The 23,515-nt window shown below is 42.8% G+C and overlaps 2 protein-coding genes and 1 non-coding gene across 9 annotated transcripts; 2 read left to right on the forward strand and 1 right to left on the reverse strand.

Moving 5' to 3' along the window:
* The first annotated feature begins 107 nt into the window (after positions 1-107).
* Positions 108-16,068, forward strand: LOC130906939 (FH2 domain-containing protein 1-like). 2 transcript variants are annotated; one of them, XM_057821692.1, is made up of 13 exons: positions 108-3,563; positions 4,284-4,417; positions 8,104-8,482; positions 8,559-8,620; positions 10,806-10,908; positions 10,979-11,064; positions 11,131-11,231; positions 11,296-11,366; positions 11,430-11,537; positions 11,608-11,678; positions 11,742-11,859; positions 14,249-14,413; positions 14,491-16,068. In XM_057821692.1, the coding sequence occupies exons 3-13, from the start codon at positions 8,165-8,167 to the stop codon at positions 15,112-15,114; spliced, it is 1,827 nt and encodes a 608-aa protein (XP_057677675.1). In that variant the 5' UTR covers positions 108-3,563; positions 4,284-4,417; positions 8,104-8,164; the 3' UTR covers positions 15,115-16,068. The 2 variants fall into 2 exon arrangements, with proteins under 2 accessions (XP_057677675.1, XP_057677674.1); XM_057821691.1 differs by lacking the exon at positions 4,284-4,417.
* A 2,030-nt stretch (positions 16,069-18,098) lies between these two features.
* On the reverse strand, positions 18,099-18,170 carry trnaw-cca (transfer RNA tryptophan (anticodon CCA)). The gene has a single exon. It is a non-coding gene; the product is annotated as a tRNA-Trp (tRNA).
* Positions 18,171-18,286: 116 nt separating this feature from the next.
* LOC130906544 (magnesium transporter NIPA2-like) lies at positions 18,287-23,458 on the forward strand. Of its 6 annotated transcripts, XM_057820993.1 has the most exons (8): positions 18,708-18,852; positions 19,365-19,502; positions 19,568-19,624; positions 19,686-19,776; positions 19,837-19,997; positions 20,766-20,939; positions 21,005-21,087; positions 21,151-23,458. In XM_057820993.1, exons 1-8 carry the CDS (start codon positions 18,822-18,824, stop codon positions 21,565-21,567), a joined length of 1,152 nt encoding a protein of 383 aa, XP_057676976.1. In that variant the 5' UTR covers positions 18,708-18,821; the 3' UTR covers positions 21,568-23,458. The 6 variants fall into 6 exon arrangements, with proteins under 6 accessions (XP_057676978.1, XP_057676976.1, XP_057676975.1 ...); XM_057820992.1 differs by having other exon boundaries at positions 19,686-19,997; XM_057820990.1 differs by having other exon boundaries at positions 21,005-23,458.
* The last annotated feature ends 57 nt before the right edge of the window (positions 23,459-23,515 follow it).

Raw genomic sequence — 23,515 nt, forward strand, 5'->3', positions numbered from 1 at the left:
TTCTCTATTTTAAGATTTTAAAAGAAAAAAGCATAACAATCCTGCTACGTGTTGCAAATCCACTAAAGATTTGATAAAGTAGTTAAATGCTATCCAATTACTGTACAGTGAAATTATTTCCTAATTAAATACGTTTTCTCGTAAGGAATAGGGTTAAAGTGCCGATGACGGCAAAAAGCATGTTTATTTCATATTTCACGCTGTATTTGTGCTCCCGAATGAAATGGACTGCTTGGATGTGTGTGGAAGCGAACAATTTTTATATTTATTTAATCCTGCGCCATGAAAATGAATGACTTCCTGGATTGAGGGCAAATGCGAATGTGACGTCACCGGGTCAACATCTCACAATACAGCAATGCTTTATAGCATGCAGGTGGACTGCGGATTCAGCCGGTTTTGCTGATTAATTCATTTTTCGCATCACGCCAGCCAAACGTAGGTTTTTGATGCTGCACCAGGGAGAGGCGTGTGAGCCTTTTTGGGTTTCAAAAAGTTCCCATTCACCGCGGAGATTGGCCAAAAGTCCGACAACTATGGGACTATAGTACTTACGTGGAAGTGAGGAAACTACATGTTTTGTATTATGTCAACTACTGGGATCATGGCACACGTTTTAATAGGGAGATGGCTTGCATTTTGTGGCTGACAATGCTCCTTGTCCACCGAGAAAGCCACTCGGCCGACGACCGGCGGCTTGTCGTGCACCCCGTTTAGTTCTCTTCGCGTGCCAGCCAACAATGCGCTTGGCTTGGCGACGAGCAGTGGCAGCCCGCCGTGGCTGCAGTAAAACGACGAGCTGTAACTTGCTCGCCCCGGGGGCTGGCCGATCCAGCCCGCTGAGTCCTCTTCGCGTGCCCGTCGAGAATGCACTTTCGCCGGCTTAACCACGAGCAGCTCCACGCTCTGACGTTGGCCGGTTTGTCCACCGAGAATGGGCTATTTTCAGCGTTCAATCCCGGCGACAAGCACTGCCAGCCTACCGTTGTTTACGCTCTTTCCTCCATCTCCGAAGCCAGGGTAGGGAAATGACAAACGCTGGACTAACTCGGTGGCGTAAAATACCGTCCGGGAGAGGAAGAAGTCCTCATTTTTTATCATTAGGCAGCAGTGTTGGGAGCAGAGGTTGCGCTAGACTTTTTTGTTGTCTGTCATTTTGACTGACAGTGTCATAAAAATCCGGTCATAATCTATTTTTACCCGTCACATTTTTAAAATGATAATGACATATTCAATAGTATTTAGTTTTCATTCATTTTTAATTAATATTCTGTCCGAACAAGCTTAACAAGAGGCAAACAGACAGCGGAGTGCACCAATCAGCGACGGGCAGACGTGCCGTTAGCAAAGCGACGAGGGCAGGACGAGGGATTTGCGCGCGGAAGTAAACATACGAGGAAAACAGAGTTTATTCAACATGGCTAGCGCGAGACAGACTGTTGTCAATGTCTCGTGTTGATGTGTTTTAGCTCATTTAAAACTGAATTTAAATGAGCATATTCTCGGCTCTGCCGTTCGCCATCTGTGTTGTTGCAGAGACGACTTTCGGCGCGCAAGAGTGACGTTGCTCGTGAAGAACACGTCACGCAAATAAAATCTGATTTGTCGATTGATTTTGTACCTACTCGAGAGGCTGTGTCCTAGACATTTCTCTCAGTGTTTGAAAAATACAGGGAGAACAGTTTGGCCGTGCCAGGCAAACACTCAGTTGCCTTGACATTTTTCCGAGTAAGGCCAACGACGTCATGCATCAAGAGAAACAATAGCTAATTAATATGCTCACTCGCCACCCTGTGGTCTGGGGTGTGAATTGCAACCTGTCAAAATGACGGATGGACTTGAGTTTTTTCCGTCACCGTTTTAAAAAACCGGTCAACGACGGAAAATATTCGGTTAACGCGACCCCTGGTTGGGAGTAACGCCATTACGTAACGGCGTTATTTTTTCAGTAACTGGGTAATCTAACTAATTACTTTTTCCGCCATTACAATGCCGTTACCGTTACTGACGGTCAAAAGCGGTGCGTTACTTACTCTGAATAAACTGAAGAAACTACCAGCCGTGTCGAGTCGACTCTCTGCTCTGTTGATTTGTCATCCAAGACTTGGGGTGTGTTCAGGTTCGAGAATAGCGCACGTACTTCTGACTCCAAGCTGTTAGTCCCTGCTCATTCAATTAGACAATGCTTTCCAAAGTTTGGTAACGTTTCTGTGTTTGCTACACCTGATGCTAGCCTCGTTCCCATCTCCCACTGTCAGCCAGCAATAATTCTGCTTCCATCAAGGTGACGTGAATTGTCGGGAAACGAGCATACCTGAATGCAGGCCCTAGAGAGATGCGATGGAAGTGATTGTGATTGGCTGAGGGTTAGAGTCACGTGTCGTGGTAAGCCAATCAGAGCCGGTGATTTCACAAGCAAACCGGAACCGCGTGCGGCAAACACACACGCAAAACAGATGCACAGGGTCGAGATGGCAGAGCATTCATAAGAAAAAATGTCCTTTAAGAGGTGGAGATAGAGACACTATTTCAAGTTTGTCGAAATTAAAGGAAAGAACCTGCATGTAATGTGTAATTTATGTCCCGGGGCAAAGCTTTTGTCGACATCTGTGGTAAGCAATTCAAATCTGCTGAAGCACCTAACAAGTTAACTACCTGTCTGTTCTTCTCTATTCTGCTGACTCGAATACTGCTCGGAAAATTTCAAATTCTTTGACATACAACAAGTTCTTTTTAAAGTAACGGAAATAGATACTTTCCCAGGTAATTAGTTACTTTTACTATAGAGTTATTCAGTTACTCAGTTACTTTTTGGAAGAAGTAGTGAGTAATGTAACTATTTTTTTAAAGTAACGTGCCCAACACCGTTAGGCAGTAATTTTGCCCTGTCCTACTGAATAAATACATTTTTAATATTTCATATTCCATTTAGCACAATACTGTTCTTTGTCATGACCGTACCATTTATTTAGCAATTGGGAGAAAATACTTGGATAAAAAGAATATCCTGTAAAAATAGTGGAGAAGAGAGGTTGAAAGAATCGTGACATTTTGATGCTGTCTGTCGCATTTTCCTCGTTTTGTTGTAAAGCAGATGAAATCGTGACCCTGATGACGTCATCATTCAGCTGGGGAGGCTAGAGCGCTATAGTGACAGGCGAGGCTAAACGGCAGATTAAAAGACTAATTTCTCGTCATCTGTGCCTTGCCAAATTGTTGTTATAGTCGAATTGTCTCAAAATATGATTCTAATTCACATAATGCTATTCAAGGTTTTAATGCTGTCACAGGCACTTTAACCTTCAGGGGGAAATGGTTAAATGACGTTGTTCAATAGAGGTGGCAGGGTGGGCTTTGTGAGAAATTTTAACCAATGGAAGGTTGTAAACTTGTAACCGGGGCAGCAACTCCAAATATGATTGGTGGAGACGCGAGGAATCCCATTGGCGGTAAGAATTTCAAATTTTTTACACCTGCACGTGCTTCCGTGTTTTCACCTTGACTTTACAAAGAAGCAAACGAGGGCTTCATTTGTCGGACTGCTGTGTTTGTGGAATATTCAGGTGAGTTGAGTTTAATAAGTTTCAAACAATCATATTTGGTCGTCAGCGAGATTTCCATTTAAGAAGTAGGTTTGGGTTGCAAAAAGAGAATGTTGCTCGATGGAATTTAAAATAGGAAGATTGTTTACGATTGTTTCGATTCGGCGCGATAATGGTGCGTCACTTTTCTCCGACACGGTAACGACCATTTTTGATGAATCTGAAGAAGGTCTGAGTGGAGTGCGAACCAAAGCAAATTCTGTCGGCACAATCTCACTACTGCACAATTTGTAGTTGTTTAGCGGGACACAAATTCGCCTGCGGAATATCAACGCTCATGTCAGCTGCCAGTGTCGTCTTTTCAACTCATTTCCTGCTTAAAAAAAAGTCCAGCATATGCTGCGTTCTGTACCAGTAATACCAGTTTCTAAACACCGCAAATCCATAAAAAAAACATCTTGGATTTGTTGTGTTTCAGTACTGGTAAGACATTTGCCGGTGTTTTATCAGATTTTGCCCCCGAAGCTTTTGTGGCGGTGAATAAGCATTCTTTTAAATTCAGTTGGACTCTCAACAGGGGCGTCACTAGACCTAATACAATACTGGGGCACTGGCGAGCGAGCAAAACATTTTATAGCACTTATCTATCATAAAACGTCAGAAATAGCACTTTAAACTATATATAAATTAAACCAAAACACAAGTTTCTGTAAAAAGGTGTTTTGTTTTTTTTTTTTTCAGCTATCAGTATTCAAAATCAAAATTGGGACATCCCTTGTTGATGGTCAATTCACCTCTACTCATGCACATCAACTTCCATCTCTCCTTCACCTTCTCCTCCACTCTACTGCTCTACTTTGTCTGGGCAGAAATGGGTAGGTGAAATGGAACGTTGTCCTTGTAGTAGCCTAGTAGTAGTACGTTAACTATCCAGCATGCGTGTGTACTGCTGTTGTGCACACCTTGTATGGAGAAAAAGCGCGAGCATGACAAATTTGGACCGAAACGGCTGTTTTTGGATGGGAAAAACTAAAAGAAAAAAGATCCCCTGCACCCTGTGCTGTGAGTGACTTCCAGTGTCACTGTACACTCATGGGCAGAGAAATTTCTGATAGGGTGTAAAATCTGACAGAACAACGGATTTTTTAGCCATATCAATAGGCGGCAGTGATGTTCAGGCAATTGATGTCAAAACAATAAAAAATGCCATATCAATAACTCCGAGGATAGTCTTCGTCTATGTTGGATCGCTTTGTTTTCAGATGGGAAAAGAACATGCCGGCTATTTGACGTGAGGTGATCCTGATTGTCTGTCTGTCTGTGTGTCTGTCGGGGCTGCGTAGCCATCTGGACATTTTTATCAACAACTGCAGTCCTAAAACGTTCGAGTGGCGTTTGTAGCAGCTTGCTTTGGATGGTGAAATTGGCCATTTTAGATTGCGAGCCGATGAGCGATTGCTCTGTTTTGTCGCATGCTTCCAGCGGCAATCTCCGGTACTGCGAGCTTTTCAAATAGTGATGCACGATTAGGCATGTGCCGGTATGAGATTTTGACGGTACGATAACCGTGAGCAAAAATACCGCGGTTTCACGGTATCACTGTATTGCAATTATAGCTCCCAAAAATTTTGAGATGTATGGGTTATAAAAAAAAACAAAAAAAAAAACTTTTTTCCATTGAACAGTATTTTTTTTTTCAGACCATAGTTGCAAATTGGAACATGAATATATTGTTAAAATAAATAATCAATAAAAAAATATTTGAAATAAAATTAAAATAAATATAACTTATAGACTATACTCACAACCACAGCTCAAGTTGCACAAGATTACAGCAAGAACAAAATAATTTCTATAAAGTAAAAACAATTCTGAATAATTTTTTAAAAAATTTATACTGCATGACTTTTTTTTTTTAGGGTGGAAAAGCTTAAGTGAAGTTTCGCCATTTTCAGCCACTGTGTCAAATCTAGTCTACATGATGTCATGCCTTTGTGTTAAAAAGAACATAAGGAATTCATAAGTTAGGTAAAAATGTATAAGTTAGTTAAAATGTCAATATTGTTGTGGAAAGGTTTCATTCTAAAAAAAAAAAAAAAAAAAAAAAAAAAAAAACACACATTGGGAGTGAGACCTCACCTTGATCCAGCGAACGTGGATTTATGCTTAGGGCAAGATCATTGTTCGCAATTAGCGATCTTTGATGCTATCACTTTTTACCCCTTCATACAAGCGAATCAAGCTTGTTTTCTCACTCTGCGGCTCGCTGTAACACTCAACGAAGTTGCTCTCCCAGCTGAGCCTAGGCTAACATTCATCTTTGTAAGCTTTTACTTTGTTTGTATATTGAATTTGAAAGGACAATGTGTGTTTTGTTTTTGGCGAACTTTTTCCATGGTGCTAATCTGTGGAAGCTACTCACGTGGAAAAATCTAATTGTACAACATTTTAAATGTATTCATTTTGTATATTAAACTTACCACGATTTGAGAGCTCAATAAATTGAAGAACAGTACGCCTCATGTTTGGAGTAATTGTTTTTGGGTTAGCTGGCTGTGTAGCCGATAGCATCACTCACACACAGCAACAAACGGGAGGGGGTGAGCGCTGCTGCGCCAAGCCGCTTCTGGCTGCATTTTTGACACAAGAAAAATAGCGAATACCGTCCTACGGTCTGACGGAAAATTTTAGTGGTTTTGAAACCGCGACGTTTTCACACCACGGTAAACCGTGAAACCGGTAACCGGCACATGCCTATGCACGATAATGCATTTTTCAACCGATACCGATGACCGATAATTTCCTCCTCATTCCAACCAATAATGTCAAGCCGATAATTCTTTCATGTAAGATTTTAAAGTATACACAAGAGAAAATATTACTGTGCAAAAATATAATTTATTACTCTTTTTTTCAACATCAAATGTGAACAAGTAGTAAATTCAACATCTAAATAATGACATTGTATGACATTGTGTAATGGTAAACTTTTGGCAACAATTACTTAAAAACCGAAGTTGCACAAAAATGCCTTTGAAAGTAATCCATTCCTAACATATATAACATTACTACACTGCAAAAACACACCCCCTTAAAACTAGTCAATTTTAAGTGTGAATCTATTGGAAATAAGTGAAATTATCTGCCAGTGCTTCAAATGTATTTCACTCAGATTTCTTGGAAGAAAAATAGCTAGCTGAAAATAAGCTTAACAGCCTTATTTTAAGCAATAAATTATTATACTTAATCCTAAAAAAAAACGTGTTTGTCAGAAATGTTATTTATTCAAGAATAGGTATGGTTCAAAACATTATTTAAATTGAGAAGTGTTAATGAGTGCCAATAAGTTTTTATTATCTACTGTGACTGTAACTGAGCAGACAAATAAGTTAAATAATTTGAAAAGTGATTGCTAATTTTATATGCTTTGTTGCACACTGTAAAAATGATTAACTCAAAAGAGGGAGATGTCATGTATCCATTGTACAGCGCTTTGTTTACATTTGCGGCACTCACGACACTTGCTTTACGGCAGCTCAGCTGATACACGGCAGTATTATTAGGCCGGAGTTGTAGCTCGCATCCCCGTGCGTGTGACTGAGTTTTGTTAAGCCGAAAATAACGGCAGCGTGGATGAATTTATCCTTGTGTTAAAAAAAAAAAAAAAAAAAAAATCTCCTCCCGCCTGTGCCCTTCAGTCCGTCCGGCCGCCAAATTGGCACCCGCGCCAGGCCTCTGTCTGGCTTGATGAGCGGAACCGGACTGGCGGCGGCAGCTACGTTCGTAACGGATATCTGCCCACCCAGACCGGCTCGCCGCGGCATATTCGGGGCCTGGCTCTGCTCCGGACGGAGGCGCGCGGCGTGGGGGAAAGCTCGCGAAACCCGCCTCGCCCTATGCGAGGCGCTCGAGAAACCCGTCCCGCCTAGGGCAAGGCGGCGGCGGCGGCCTGCAAGGACTGGCCAGAGCGGCGGGCTCAGTCAGAAGACTGCTACTTGTCGACTATCGGTTTCGTGCCGGTGTTTAGCATTAGATGGAGTTTACCACCTGCTTTGGGCTGAATGAGGAAGCTTTTTTCCGCCTCGTGAAACTTCTGCAGTGCATGTTTTGCAGATGGCGAGAGCGTCGTTTTTAAAAAATTTTTTTTTTATACACAAATCCAGCCACGCCACTGCCATTATCTCAAACTGTGTCTGTTGTGTAACTCCGCCTCCTCAACCCCTCCTCCCTCAGGGGCTTCAGCGAGGGGAGGGGTTGAGGCGGCAGCGGTGCTGAATTCTTAGGTTGCACACATGTGGAGGCTAAATCAAGTATATAATTATCGGATTGCATTATCAATTGATTTTTTTTTTTTTCAAATCTAGATTATCTGTGTGACGTCATAATGGCCATTAACGGCCGATAATTATCGGTAACCGATATTATAGTGTATCTTTATTTTCAAACTTTTTCTTCCCCAAAGCTCCGGAAAGGTCATCCCTCGCTTCATACTTCAGCACTCGCCAAACACTGTTCCTTGTTGCAATTGCGAGTCTGATGTTGACATGTTGTCAATTTGTAGATCTGGCTAGAGCGCCTGGCTTTTGCTTTCACAAAGCAGGACCCGCTCATCCTCAGGTGCCATGGAGGCGGCACTGATCTCGTCTGCGGGAGCTCCTCTTTTACGGTGCGGTCCGCCACCACCTCCACCACCACCACCTCCTCCGCTGCAGCGTCTCCTGCCCCCACCACCCTCCTGTCGGCAGCGCTCCATGAAGAAGCTGAACTGGGACACCATCCCCAGCCAGCACGTGCTGGGCAAGCTCAACGTGTGGACGTCAGAGCTGCCCCCCAGAGAGCTGGTGCTGGACACCCGAAGCATGGAGGAGCTCTTCAGCCAGGTGGAGCGGCGGGCCTGCGCCAAGGCCGCCGCCTCCCATGCCCACCCGCCCCAGCCTCAGGTAAGGGGTTCTCAGGTCTTGAGGAACGGTGTTAGCCCATCCTCCCCCCAAAAAATGTCCCTTTTTTTGTCTTTAGATGAGCATTCTGGACTCCAAAAAGAGTATGAACGTTGGCATCTTCCTCAGATATTTTAAGAGGTAATCACTTTATATCAAGGGTGTAGGGAGTAGGGACAGTAGGGACATAACACTGCCAACTTTTCAGGATGCTCAAATTGTCCCCACCAACTTTTAAGCAACCTATATGCATGATACAATGAGTTCAGTTATATAGGTCAATTAGATTGTCTATCCCATAGGGTCAAGGATAGAATTGACCCTACCATTTTTAAGTGAACTATTTTCATTATGTTCAAACTTAGATTTACCACTTTTTACTTGCTGAATATGCTCGTCTATTTTTTCCCCTCAAATGCACGTTTTCATTGGCTGATGTCTTGACCCAACCCTGACATACACACACACACAGCCCCAAAAGAATACATGTTAAAAAAAAAACAAAAAAAAACATACCGCCTCCTCCACCCCTTCGAAGAGGAGGAATATTTAAAATTTTTTTCCGGCCAGGAGTAGCCACTGTAAGTTATTTAAAAATACGGCAATGTTGTGAAGGTAGGGAACACACCACAAATTTTGCTACTGAAAGTCTGACCTGCATCGCAGTTAGCATAACATTAAACTGTGTGAACTTGCTAACCTGCAAAACTCGAGTAGGAAGCTGCTTAAAAAGAAGTGTCCTCCTGTTTGTGTTTTCTACTGTTAAGCAGGGTTGTTCCGATCATGTTTTTTTGCTCCCGATCCGATCCCGATCGTTTTAGTTTGAGTATCTGCCGATCCCGATATTTCCCGATACGATTGCTTTTTTTTGCTCCCGATTCAATTCCAATCATTCCCGATAATTTTTCCCGATCATATACATTTTGGCAATGCATTAAGAAAAAAATGAATAAAACTCGGACGAATATATATATTCAACATACAGTACATAAGTACTGTATTTGTTTATTATGACAATAAATCCTCAAGATGGCATTTACCATATTAGCATTCTTTCTGTGAGAGGGATCCACGGATAGAAAGACTTGTAATTCTTAAAGGATAAATGTGACTTTGTATATTCTGACTAAATATTGCCATCTAGTGTATTTGTTGAGCTTTCAGTAAATGATACTGCAGCCATTTAACTTCTGCCCAAATGCATGATGGGAAGTGCAACCATGACTGTGCATAGGGGCACCAATTGATATATCTTCTCTGTGTTGGGAAAGAACATAGGATTTCAAGAAAATGATCAACTACTACCTTTCTTCCCCACATTGCCTCCCACATTATTTTTAATTTCTGAGAGAGGTATTGTAAGGCTTTAGCCACATATAAATGGCTCCAAAGGCTGTCAAAATTCTCTCTACTCATTATATGCTGCCTTTTATCGCTATCTATAGGTAAAATGACGTCTTTATAGATTGAACGCGACAATGCGTGAGTGGGTCGTGCAGCGCATGCGTTAATCACTGAACGTGATTAATTAAAAAAAATTTAATTACCGCCGTTAACGCAATAAATTTGATAGCCCTACTTTAAGCCAAAACTACTCTGGATGAGTGTAAGACAATTTGTCTGTAACGTTAAATACAATTAGAAAACGATCTAAGTAAAAATATATATATATTAAAAAAAGGCATGTCCGATATTTTTTTGCCGATTCCGATACTTTGAAAATGACGTGATCGGCATCCCTATCGATCGGGACATCTTTACTGTTAACGTTAATTTAACTGTGAGAAATGTCATGAACTCTGATGGAAAATCTATAAAACTAGAAAAATATGAGCAACAAGCTGCTTAGAGAGACAGGGGTGCTGCATAACCTCATATTTTGCTCACACAACACAACATCCACACAACATAATCATAATTAACTATGTACATTTAAAAAAATTTTTTTTTTTTTTTAAAGTATTTTTGGGGGGGGTGCCGCAAGCTACCCACACAAGCGTATCATTTAATTAGGTTCATAGTCATGAGAAATGTAGCCCTGACCCCCGTTCACACAATCTGTTCGGTCCTATTAATGTTCCATCTCGAGCAAAAAGTGTACATGCAGGTTATGGTGTTATATCGTCCCTACCAATGTTGAGACCAAACCTACGCCCTTGCTATATATATATATAATATATTTCACACACAAATGCCATTATTCAGGGAGTGCAAAGACAAGAAAAACCTGTCTAATGTCCAAATGAAAAACAAGAGTAAAAGAAAATCCCCACTGTCATTTTTGAAATCCCACAAAAATGCGACTAAACGGTGGCTCCCACTACAGGCCGGCGGCAGAACTTGTGATGGACATTGTCCGGGGAAACTGGCGCGCCTTTGACGGCGGCAAGCTGACAGAACTCTGCAAACTGCTACCCGACGAAAGCGAGGTACGGCGCACGCCGCAACCAACCGCTCGGTTTGTCGGCGCCGGCCACTCGCTCACCACTCTGGTCGCAGGTGAAATCGCTGCTGTCCTTCAATGGAAACGTGTCGCTCTTGCCCGAGGCCGATTGGTTCATGGCGCAGCTGGTCAAGGTGCCAGGGTGAGTTGGACAAAAACATGCTGAGCGAGTACCTTTTTTGACCGCGTTTTTGCGTTAACCTGTTAGCTACGAGGATCTTCTGAAGACCTTGGTCCTGCGCCAAGAGTTCCCGCTGCTCATGGAGGAGACTAACAAGTCGCTGGCCGTCATGATCAAAGCGGCTAATGGTACGCAAATGCCGAGCTCGACTGTTGGCGTGCGTTAATCCAATATGTCCATTTTCCCGCAAAGAGCTGCTGGACTGCGATGATCTTCATGCCGTCATACGGCTTGTGTTGAAAGCTGGCAATTACATGAACGCTGTGGGTATTTTCCCCATTTAAAAAAAAAAAAAAAATTGTACTTAACTGCGAGTTCCCGTGCAGGGCGGATACAGCGCCGACGCCATGGGCTTCCGGATGGCCTCACTGCTCAAACTGGCCGACACCAAAGCCAACAAGCCAGGCGTTAACCTCATGCACTATGTCGCCAAGGTTTGTTTTTCTCTCCCGCTAAAAATATTTTCAAATGATTGAGTTGGGGGTTTCTGTTGGGGGGAGCTAGCAAGCGGAGGACAGTGACGGCGAACTGCTGACCTTTCCCAGCCAACTGGAGCACATCGGGATGGCGGCCAGGTGGGTCCAGATCGAAGTCTGATATTTTGGTCAAATTCCACTGAGATTTGCATAAATATGAAGAATCTGCAAAGAAGAAGTGCTGGCTGACTTGGAGCGACAAGTCGAGAAGCTCGAGGAGGTCAAACTCTATGTGGGGAGACATCCTGACTTCCAACAGGAAATGTCGCCCTTTCTTATGGTAGGTAACTGCAAAAGAGACTATTTTTCCTCATTTAAAGGTGTGCTGAAATATTTGTACCGCAAGCAACTTTAAAATGATAGCATTAAAAAAAAAAAAAATAATAATAATAATTTAAAAAGATCCCAATTTGTCTTTCTCCTTTGCCACTCGCTAAAAAATCTCTAAGCAGAAGATGATGTCACAACCTGAATGAGCTGCAGACTTTTGCAGTCTGATAGCGTGTTTTCAATTCTGTTGTTGCAGTGTGAGCGTTCTGTCATTTTGAAAACATGGACAAGCCTGCGCGGCGCTAGATAGCTAGGCACGAGCATCAATTCAGGTTGTGACATCACAACCAGAATTGCCTCAGAAAAGTGGATGTTCCCTGATGCATTGCTTTGGATGGAATAGCTATGAAATGGTAATATATTTGAGTGGCAAATTCATTTTCTATGTTTTTTTTTGACATGGTCACCATTTTAAAAACTTCACTTTACAGTTGTACCTCTTTTTACGAAATTAGTTGGGTCTGGAAGTAGTTTCGTAACCTGAAAATTCCGTGAGTAGAGACGGGTTTTCCATGTAAATGCCCTAATCTGTTCCAAGCCCCCCAAAATTCAGACCTAATAAAGAATAAAAGTTAATACAATGGTACCTCGACTTACGAACTTCTCTATAAGCCTGCACAATATATCGTTTGAAAATCGCCATCACAATGTGCGCATGCCCAATAGTCCCATCACAAGATATGCGATTGTTTTTTTTTTGTTTTTTTCAGAGATTAACTTTTGTTTTCTTTCATAAAAGCAGCAATTGCGCAGAGACATGGCTTCCTGAATCTTTTTTTATATTCACCAATCTTCATCATTCACAGATGAACCCCCTTGATTCAATGCTATGACAGTGATACCTCTACTTACGAAATTAATTGGTTCTGGAAGTAGTTTCTTAACTTGAAAATTCTGTTAATAGACGCATTTTCCATATAAATGCCCTTATCCGTTCCAAGCCCCCCAAAAGTCAGACATAAATCTTTTTATAATGCATAATAATTACAATGAATCTTAACATGTATGAAATGCATGTTACAATGAGATTATTGCACAATGAACATAAAATCTGAGTTGTGCATTTATATATTAAAAGAAAAAAAAAAACAAGAATAAAGATTGAAAGTTAATACACTTACATAAAGCTGTCGGAACACGAGGGGCAAATGAAGAGGGCCGCTGGAGCACACACACATACAGTAGAGGTCCCTCTTAGCCAATTGGATGCCAGGAATGGTAGGCAATAGTCAATGGCAGAGCAGCTATAAGTATGTTACGTTCAGTAAACTCTGGGAGCTGCAACTACCAACCATCCATACTGTATTTTTACCTTTCTTAGCCTGATTTTTTTTTCTAAACAAGAGGCAATATTTTCCCGTTGAGGTGTCTTAACCTGAAAATTTTGTATGTAGAGACGTTCGTAGGTAGAGTTACCACTGCATATGAATACAATGTAGTCATAGTGAGTCAACCAAAGTCTTGCAGAGCTATTCAAGTCATCTGATGAAAATTCTTCTAGTTTCAATATCGCAAACACCCAAAAAGTCACAATCAGTTTTTTCCAATATCAATCAGCCCTACTTCTAATCTCTATATACAGAATTTTAAGGTTAAGACATGCCTCAGTGGGAATATATTGCCTTTTGTTAAAAAAAAATAAAATAAAAATCAGGATACGATAGGCTAAAATACAGTATGGCTGGGACTCAAAACTCCCAGAGTTTACTGTACGTAACAAACTTATAGCTGCTCTGCCATTGGCTATTGCCTAACATTCCTGGCATCCAATTGGCTAAGGGACCTCTACTGTATGTGTGTATCCCAGCGTCCTCTTCATTCACCCTTCGTGTTCCGACAGCTTTACATGAGTGTATTAACTTTTATTCTTACTTTATTCTTGTTTTTAATACATTATGCACATCTTTGAGACAACTGCAGAGCAGCTATAAGTATGCTACGTACAGTAAAATCTGGGAGCTGAGAGTGCCAGCCATATTTTTGCCTATCGTATCCTGAATTTTTTAAAGCGGCAATAATTTCCAGTTGAAGCGTGTCTTAACCTCTGTTTGCAAGTAGAGGTACCACTGTATTATTATTTTCATTTTAAATATGACTGTTATATTTATTAAATTGTTTTTAATGATTTTAATCTTAAAATGTTCGGAAGTTGATTTTTTTTTTTCATTCCATTAAAATTATATAGTATCTTTCGATAGCATAAAAGATATTTAATGCAAAATTCAATGAAATAAGAAATGAAAAGGTTCTGGCAAGAATCTGAGGAGCCCTTTTTTATTTGATGGAAACAACAAAATGTCTTTGCTCATGCGCCAACTGGTGTTTTTTGGTTTTCAAAGCAATGCGAGGAGCAGCTTTTGTCGCTAAAGGTGTCGGCGCGGGAGCTCGACGTGTTGAGCTACGCTGTGGCCGAGTATTTCTGCGAAGACCCCAACCGCTTCAAACTGGAGGAATGTTGCGCCATTTTCCATTCCTTCTGCCGGCGCTTTCGCACCGCCGTGCAGGTGGGTGTGTGGGGGTGCCCCGACAAAAAATAGTCTATATTTAACCAGCGTTTTCCTTTTTTCTTCCAACCACTAAGGAGAATCGCGAGCGCGATGCGGCTGAACAGCGTCGTGAGCGCAAAGAGAGTATCCGCCCGAGCACCAAACGCAAGTCCGACCTGAAGTTGCCGATGTCAAGCGAGTCCAGTTTGGAGTCGGCCTTGCGGAGTTTCCTGTCTGAAGGCGCCCCCGCCGGCAGGTCCCGGAAGACCGCCCGGACCCCCGCGCCGGGGGTTCAGAGTCCCGAGAAGAAAGCCATCAAAGAGGAGATCTTCCCCCGGACCCCATCGCCTCCGAGGACTCCTCCCTCGATGAGCAGAGACGTTTTCTTCGCCCGCAACGGCGACGCGGACTCGCCGTGGACCATCCTGAGCCCGCTGGCCTGCTCGCGGCAACGACGGGACGGCCCGGAGGCGGATGAGAGCATAAGGGAAAGAGGTCCCCGAGGCCGCTCGGCATCCGTGGACTCTGCCCGATGGTCGCCACCTCCGCTCGCCACCTTCCGACTGAGGACATTGTTCCGGAAGGGAGCCGGCCGTCGCACGTACTCGTCTGGGTCCGGTGACCCCGGTGCCCCCTTCGCCCTTATTTCCTTCTTCAAACGCTTCGGAGGCAAACGCGAAGCCGCCGAGGAACGCAACTGTACAACAAACGTGACTTGAATTTTTTTTTTTTTTTTCTCGCTCAAAAAGCGAACAAGCAACTGAGCACTTGCTTTTGTTCCTTAGCAATTTTGGGTCAGACAAATCTGCTCCCTTTTATTTTTTTTTTCTGCAATAAAATATATTTTGCTACCTTTTTACTTGTGCTTGCATAGAATCAACCAAGAATCTTTATTGGCCAAGTATGTTAGATAATTAGTCTACATCAATGGTCCCCAACCACTGAGCCGAGTACCGGTCCGTGGCGCAGATGCTACCGGGCTGCACAGAAATAATAATTTGTTAACAACCACATTCTTGCCTGTGTCCCTTGACACACCAATCTGCCTGCCTACTCTATTGACTAATCCGAGTAGAACTAGGTGGACAATGCCCTCATGTGGTGGCCGCCATTACTGGGGTGTTTACACAACTCAGTAGCAGCACAGCTTCAGTCAATGTAAGTAGTAACATTAGCTGCTGGCTGTGTGCTGCGGCGGAACACCTCAGCAATGGCGGATGGGGTATGTCCGGTCGTTTTGCTTGGATTAGTCAATAGATAAAAATGTCATCACAGCAATAAAAAAGTAGATGCTAACTCCAATTGATATCTATGTGCGCTTGTCCTCGATAATGATAGCCGCATCAAATTTGTTCCCGGAAATAATAAGACCACACGCTAGCGAAGATGACTGATAAAACGGACGTCTTTAGACAGCTTTTTACAGGGAAAAGGCCACCTGTCGAGTCAGAAGCCTAGCCAAGTCCAGTCTGCATAATATTTGGCCAAAAGTTGGTAAACGTTGCAATTAAGTCTTCAAAGCTGCTTTGGCACATGGAGACTAAGCGCCCTGGAATAATGGATAAGCCTTTGGAATTTTTGAAACAAAAAAAGCGTGAGCACAAATGACAAACAATTAGCAAGGGCCACTACATCATCAAAAGCAAATGCACTGAGTGCATCATCGCCTACCTCATGGCCAGTGTTGTCAGCGTTACTGTGATCTGATTATTTTCTTTCAATAATGAGTAACATGTTTTTTCCAAACCAGTAAGCTGATTAAAGTTTGTTTCCTTAGTGTCTGTGCATTGCTATTTTGTTATTACCTCATAATGTACGTAGAATATAGACTTCATAACCTATTGACCTGAAGCTTCGTCATTCTTTGCGTCACACCTTATCATAGGGGGCCGAGCTTCATTTAGTAGTATTGAGACGAAGACTGCACACGCTCATGTCTAAGCCGGATTCAAGCTTGGATTTTTGAACTATGAAAGCTGTACCGCATACAAACAGGAAAGATTGTCTCGGGAGTGATTTGTTTGAGGATTAATGGTAAATATTATATTTTTCGACTCGTACCATGCATGCATTTTGAAACGTGAAAAAATTTAATGGGATAATAGGAACCGCTGAGGCATTGGCGTCATTCTTCGACATATACAGTGGGGCAAATACGTATTTAGTCAACCACTAATTGTGCAAGTTCTCCCACTTGAAAATATTAGCGAGGCCTGTAATTCTCAACATGGGTAAACCTCAACCATGAGAGTCAGAATGTGGGGAGAAAAAAACCCAGAAAATCACATTGTTTGATTTTTAAAGAATTTATTTGCAAATCATGGTGGGAAATAAGTATTTTCAAGTCGAGGTGACCAGAAAATGCAAGGCATAGAAAAAGGCCATGTGATTGTGGAAAAACGTGGCACATATCCTGGTAACACCACATCGATTATTTGCACTGCCTGAATTATAGGACTATCTCATACGCATTTTGTATTTATGTTTATTTGGATTTCATACTTGCATGTCACTTTTGAGATATTAACTTATCCTGCACTTTAAAGGGACGCTCCACAATTTCATTGTATAACTCTATAATTATAATAAAGGGTTATTCTATTCTATAATACGTTGTGATTGTGTATATAATTTATTAATTATCTATTTACATATTAGTTATAATTGATTCTGCATGTTTTCCTCAAGTATTAAGTTTCTGATGTTAAATTGAGTGATTTATTAGATGTTGAAAACTTTCAGTTTTTGAAAATATTTCAATTTGAAGATCTTAAAAATAGGCCCCCTACGGATCAGCCCCGTTTCCCGTGTCATGTCAATAGGTTATGAATCTATGAATGTAGTCATTTTCGAAGAGCATTTTGAATGGAAAATGTTAGAAAGGTTCACGCTACGTGTTCATTTATTTCCATGGTCACCGCTCTTAGGTCTTCCTGTATTGGTCTCGAGTCACACACGCTAAATGTTTTGGTACTGACGTGCGCCAGTGCATTTGCGAGGGAATGTTGATGTGTGTGCGTCCATAAATGAACGTGAGTATTTTTCCTTCATTCTGGAGGGTTCCAGCAATAAGTCGAAGCCGGTACATGTTAGGCCACTTATTTATTTCCAGATAATTTAAAAAGTCAATGTTTGCTTGATCTTCAAAATATATTCCAATTTACTGTAATTTGTACTCATTTTTATTAGTGTTTATTACTTACAGTATATCTAAAAAAAAAAAAAAAGTAAATGTTTACTCAATTTTGTCAATTTTTATGTACATCCTTTGTTCTTAAGTACCGGTAGTTAAATTTGAGGTTTTGCATTCAGATGTGAGGAAATGAAGAAAAATATATATTAGGAGATGGAGATTGGTTTTACTTGTTTTTGTGAACTGTTATTTTGCAAATCATTGAAAAAATACAATTTTGAATGAAAATCAGTAACTCGTGTATGCCTTTTGACAATGTGCGTAATGCATTCGCCTAATGCATGTGTAAAACCAGTTTTTTTGTCTATGTGTTATAGGTGTAATTGCCAAAAGCAGTTTTCTCTGCATTTCATTGGTGTTATAATGTTTGCATCCCTGTGTCCCTCGACGTGAGGATAAGCGATGCAGAAAATCAGGAAAGTGAAGGCAAATTTTCGAGAATTTTGAAGCCCAAAACCACTCAATTCTAGAAATGCACATTTAATATAATAAAACAATGAGCTCACGTAATGACCCCGACGTGATTTGAACACGCAACCTTCTGATCTGGAGTCAGACGCGCTACCGTTGCGCCACGAGGTCCTACGAATTTTGCCCAGCACAGCTTTTAATCATAATTTAAATCCAACAGAAGATTGTGCCAAATACAAAAACGAATGGTTTATATACAAATACAACAGCTGGGTCTGTGTCACGTGATTCCACTCAACCAATAGCGGGACCTCTCAAAACAGCTACAGCGGAAGTTTGAAAACCAACCACTACCGTTATCAGTGTAACCAATATTTTAGGAATTTATCACATTTAATGACGCTCTATAACATACGATAAAAAAAATCACTTGAAATACGACGAAGTAATGAGCAGAGATCGCTTTCAACATGCTGGTATTTACTCAAACAACCACCAGATGGCACGCTGACAAAACCATAGTACAAGCTGTTCTTGAATCGAAAAACTTGTATGATAAAATCTTCTATAGACGTTGTATTATGTCATTTTGAGCTATATGTCAATTTTCTTTTCACCGTCAGTCAGTCGTTATTAATTCAACCACGTAGAAAGCGTTTTGTAGCAGCTCTATGCTTGACCGCTAGATGGGGTCAGCGCTCCTTGACCGATCGGGCGGTCGGTGAGGGCGTGGTCACGTGTTTACCTGGCCGGACCGAGACGGCCGGTGCGCATACGCTTTTTTTTAAATTTTTTTTTTTATAAACGCTAGTGGCTGGCAGGATGCGCATACACAACGCCTCGTGCGGACGTGGTGAGTGTTATCTATCAATAAATCGTCATTGTCGTATTCATAATTTTGCTAAAACAAACGTTTGCTTGTAGCTGACGTCACTGTTCCCCTGCGTTTGATCCTCATTTAAATGCCTAGGTGAGGACAATCAGATTAGGTTCACTCAGGTTAGCCATAAAAATGGATTGGATGCCCATAGCCGTCAATGGAAGCTAATGTTTACCTATGAAATAACATGAAGGCCGTTTGATCATTAGGAAGGTTGCTGGGGTATTTCCTGAGTTGCAAATATGTTGCTAATATGCCAAAGTTACTGTGTGCTCAATGTAAAAGCAGTTCATTTTTAAAGCAACTCGGTTTCGTCAATGGCAGTCAATGAGTTAAAAGGAGGTGATGCTAGCGTATGTTTGCAGTGTCAATATGAGGACCGCCCATAGCCTGGACAAACTGGTCCCACTGTAGAAAGGCGCTATAGGACACCACTACCACGGTGTCACATGAGATGTTGTCATGACATCACGTGTGCTTTGCAGAAGTTCCCACCCGCAGTGTCTACAGCCAGTGGGCGGGGCTAAGCCTGGCCCTGCTGTCCGCCGTCCTGATCGGCGGGAGCGTCGTCCTCAAGAAGAAAGCACTTTTACGATTGGCCAGCAGGGGGCAAACACGTGCAGGTGACCACCGACCTAACATTGCACATGCTAGCAAAACGCACGAGCTAACTTATGTGTGTGCGTAGGCGACGGAGGTCATGGCTACCTGAAGGACGGCTTGTGGTGGAGCGGCTTGTTAACGAGTAAGAAGTCGACGCTAGCTCATCGTGTGTCAGAGTTGCTGTTGCGTCTATTGTCCCGCAGTGGGCGCCGGAGAGGCATGCAACTTTGCGGCCTACGTCTTCGCCTCGGCTACTCTGGTGACGCCGCTGGGCGCTCTCAGCGTGCTTTGCAGGTATGGCAACATACGCACGCGTGGGTTCACAAGCACTGAATTACGCTTGCGCACGCAAAGCGCACTTTTGTCATCCTGCCTGCTGGGGGAGGTGTTGAACGTCTTGTGCAAGATGGGCTGCACGCTGTGCGTGTTGGGAAGCGTCCTGCTGGTAATTCACGCCCCTCAGGAACAGGAAGTGACGTCACTCTGGGAAATGAGCCACATGCTAATTCAGCCCGGTGAGTGATCACCATTAAGCTAATGACGCACTAGCATAGATTTCATATACCGTATTGGCCCGACTATAAGACGGCCCTGATTATAAGACAACCCCCTCTTTTTCAAGACTCTAGTTTGAAAAAAGACTGTGAACACCAAACTAATTTTTATACAGAAAATAACACAGTACATCCAAAACTAATGATTATAACAATATGTTTGAGAGAAAAAGCATGTTATTTTGCCTTATTCAAATCTTAATATCTGAACATTTAAATATGTAAACTAAAGTGCAATCACATTCGTAAATGAATGGCTTCTGGTTTTTGAAATGTAAATAAACCAATCTATTGTAATAAAACAACAAAATTGCAATAACTGCATTAACCATCAAAGTGAAGTCTAACTGTAACTAATCTTGAAACAAATCTGAATAAGGAAAAACATTGCAATAAAATAATGCAAACTGGTTAAACTTGAGAGTAGCTGAGATCTGTCATGACAGAGCATCGCTTCAATGATATCTGGCGCCATCTAGCGTCATGAATGGGGAGAGTAGCTGAAATCTGTCATGACAGAACATCACTTCAATGATATCTGGCGCCATCTAGCGTCGTGAATGGGTATGATGTCTAGACCGCGAATATAAGACGACCCCCTCTTTTTCAGTCTTATTTCAAGGCAAAAAACACTTCTTAAAAAAAAAAAAAAAAAAGCAAAAAACACATCTTATATTCGGGCCAATACGGTACATAAGGCTTGAGTTTTTTTGTGTTCTGCTGTGGCAGGTTTCGTGGCGTACATGTCGTGCGTATCAGGGGCGTGCGCATTCCTGATGTGGGTGTCGTGTCGGCGCCCGGCTGTGTTGCGCGCTAACATGCTGCCGGACGTAGCCGTCTGCTCCCTTCTGGGTGCCTTCACCGTGTCCAGCGTCAAAGGGCTTGCCGGCGCCATCCGAAGCGGTCGGTGAAGGCCGCCACCATTTTGTCCTTCTGGTCGAGACATCACCTTTTGTTTTTCTCCGCAGCGCTCCATGACGCCGCCGCCGCGCTGTCTGCACCACTCACCTGGGCGCTGCTAGTCACGCTTCTCATCGCCGTGGCCACGCAGGTATTGAACCCACCCCTCACACCAACGAGCTCGACCGGCGAATACGTCCATTCCCTCGCGCAGGTGCACTTCCTGAACAAATCCTTGGACACCTTCGGCCCTCTGCTGGTGTATCCGGTGTATTATGTCCTGTTTACGACTGTGGTCCTGGTCACGTCGGCGGTCCTCTTGGGCGAATGGAGCCGGATGGCCGCGACAGACACTGTGACGACCGTCGGCGCCTTCATGGTCATGGCAGTGGGCGTCGCTATGCTACAGCTTTTTAAAGACGCGCGGGTGTCCCGCGGCGCCGACGTTATTGCCGTCGGACATGCGCTAGAACCCGCAACGTTGCCGACGACTCGGATGGAGGAGGAGCTTGCGGAGGAGGCGGTGGCTAGAGGAAGCAGGACTAAGAAAGAAGATAAACGCAGGCTAGTGAACAGCACGGCGACCTACGCGCACCCAGTGGCCGAACAAGGCGTCTTTGTTATCAGCTGAGCCTTCGCCGACCAAATTTGGAACTTTTTGGCAATAACTTTTTCTTTATATTTCAACTGTTTTGACAAGACTGGTCGCTAGCCAATTATTTAGATAAACGAGCCCGGATTGAAGGAACCATCGAGTCATGAACTATTAACTGACATTGTGCATTGGACTTCGATGTTTCTGGCAAAAACAAAATACATTCTTCTTAATTCTTATCAGAATTGTGATTTTATTCTATTTTTTCATTTGATTCATAATATTTTGTATGGTATTTTAGTTGTTTTCAAGAACATCGTTCATAATCTTATGTTATTACAATTGCTGATTTTTTTTTTTTTTAATATATTGCTTTATATTTATATTTTTTATTTAAAAATGTTATTGTTGATCATTATTTTACATTCATAACATAACAACCAAGTGTAAAATATCTTAATTGTGGATCTTTTTTTATTTAAAAAATACGAATAATTTGATTAACATACGTATATATAAAATCGTCGTCTCGCCCACCCGGGCGGTATGGTCTCTCCTTTCAAGCTCTGGTCCTATACCAGAGGCCTGTGAGCTTGAGGGTTCTGCACAGGATCTTAGCTGTCCCTAGGACTGCGCTCTTCTGAACGGAGACGTCGGACGTTGTTCCTGGTATCTGTTGGAGCCATGCACCCAGCTTGGGGGTTACTACCCCTAGTGTCCTGATCACTACTGGCACCAATGTTGCCTTCATTCCTCACATTTTCTCCAACTGTTCCTTCAACCCTTGATATTTCTCCAGTTTTTTGTGTTTTTTCCTGATGTTGCTATCGCTCAGGATTGCTACATCTATCACTACTGCTGTCTTCTGATGTTTATCCACCATCACTATGTCAGGCTGGTTGGCCATCACCAATTTGTCTGTCTGGATCTGGAAGTCCCACAGGATCTTTGCTCGGTTCTTCTCGACCACCTTTGGAGGTGTTGCCCACTTTGACTCTGGGGTCTCCAGTCCCTACTCGGCACAGATGTTCCTGTATACTATGCCTGCTACCTGGTTATGTCGTTCCATGTATGCCTTGCCTACCAGCATCTTACACCCTGCTGTGATGTGCTGGACTGTCTCGGGGCCTCGTTGCATAGCCTGCACCTGGGGTCCTGTATGGTGTGATAGACCCCGGCCTCTATTGATCTTGTGTTTAGGGCCTTTTCTTGTGCTGCCATGATCAGTGCCTCCGTGCTGTCTTTCAGTCCAGCCTTTTCCAGCCACCTGTATGTGTTCCCAAGTCAGCTGCCCCCTCACTTTGTTTGCGGTACGTGCCATGCAGGGGTTTGTCCTTCCATGATAGCTCCTCAGGGTCCTCCACCTTACTGAGCTTCTGTTGCCTGAGGAATTCACCGAGCAGGTCATCACTGTGGGCCATTTTCATGATGTACTCTTGGAGGGATGTAGTTTCCTCCCGGATAGTGGCTCTAGTCCTCGGCCTCCTTCTTTCCGCTTTGTGTAGAGCCTCAGGATGCTGGACTTAGGGTGAAACCCTCCGTGCATTGTAAGGAGCTTCCTTGTCTTGATGTTGGTAGCCTGCATCTCTTCCAGTGGCCAGGATATGATGCCAGCAGGCTATCTGATTACTGGTAGGGCATAGCTGTTAATGGCCTGGATCTTATTCTTGCCATTAAGCTGACTCTTGAGGATCTGCCTCACCCCCTGTAAGTGGCAGACCTCCTAGTTGCTTCCTCATGGTTCCCATTTGCCTGTGGGATCCCCAGGTATTTGTAGCTGTCCTGCACATCTTTTATGTTGCCTTCAGGTAGTTCAGCCCCTTCAGTTGAGATCACCTACCCTCTTCTGGATACCATTCGCCCACACTTATCTAGTCTAGTCCAAATGACATCCCGATGTCATTGCTGTATATTCTCATGAGGTGAATCAGGGAGTCGATGTCACGCTCGTTCTTGGCGTGTATGTATATATATACATATATAC

Source organism: Corythoichthys intestinalis, chromosome 18 (genome assembly GCF_030265065.1).
Source record: "Corythoichthys intestinalis isolate RoL2023-P3 chromosome 18, ASM3026506v1, whole genome shotgun sequence".
NCBI classification, from domain to species: domain Eukaryota; kingdom Metazoa; phylum Chordata; class Actinopteri; order Syngnathiformes; family Syngnathidae; genus Corythoichthys; species Corythoichthys intestinalis.

Bases quoted from the DNA above. Each gene is read 5' to 3' on its own strand.
- LOC130906939 (XM_057821692.1), top strand. From the start codon at position 8,165: ATGGAGGCGGCACTGATCTCGTCTGCGGGAGCTCCTCTTTTACGGTGC. The intron at 10,909-10,978 runs GTACGGCGCACG...CTCTGGTCGCAG, and splicing joins TGCTACCCGACGAAAGCGAG to GTGAAATCGCTGCTGTCCTT. The intron at 11,538-11,607 runs GTTTGTTTTTCT...GGGGGGAGCTAG, and splicing joins TCATGCACTATGTCGCCAAG to CAAGCGGAGGACAGTGACGG.
- LOC130906544 (XM_057820989.1), top strand. From the start codon at position 18,822: ATGCGCATACACAACGCCTCGTGCGGACGTG. The intron at 18,853-19,364 runs GTGAGTGTTATC...TGTGCTTTGCAG, and splicing joins CAACGCCTCGTGCGGACGTG to AAGTTCCCACCCGCAGTGTC. The intron at 19,625-19,685 runs GTAAGAAGTCGA...ATTGTCCCGCAG, and splicing joins GTGGAGCGGCTTGTTAACGA to TGGGCGCCGGAGAGGCATGC.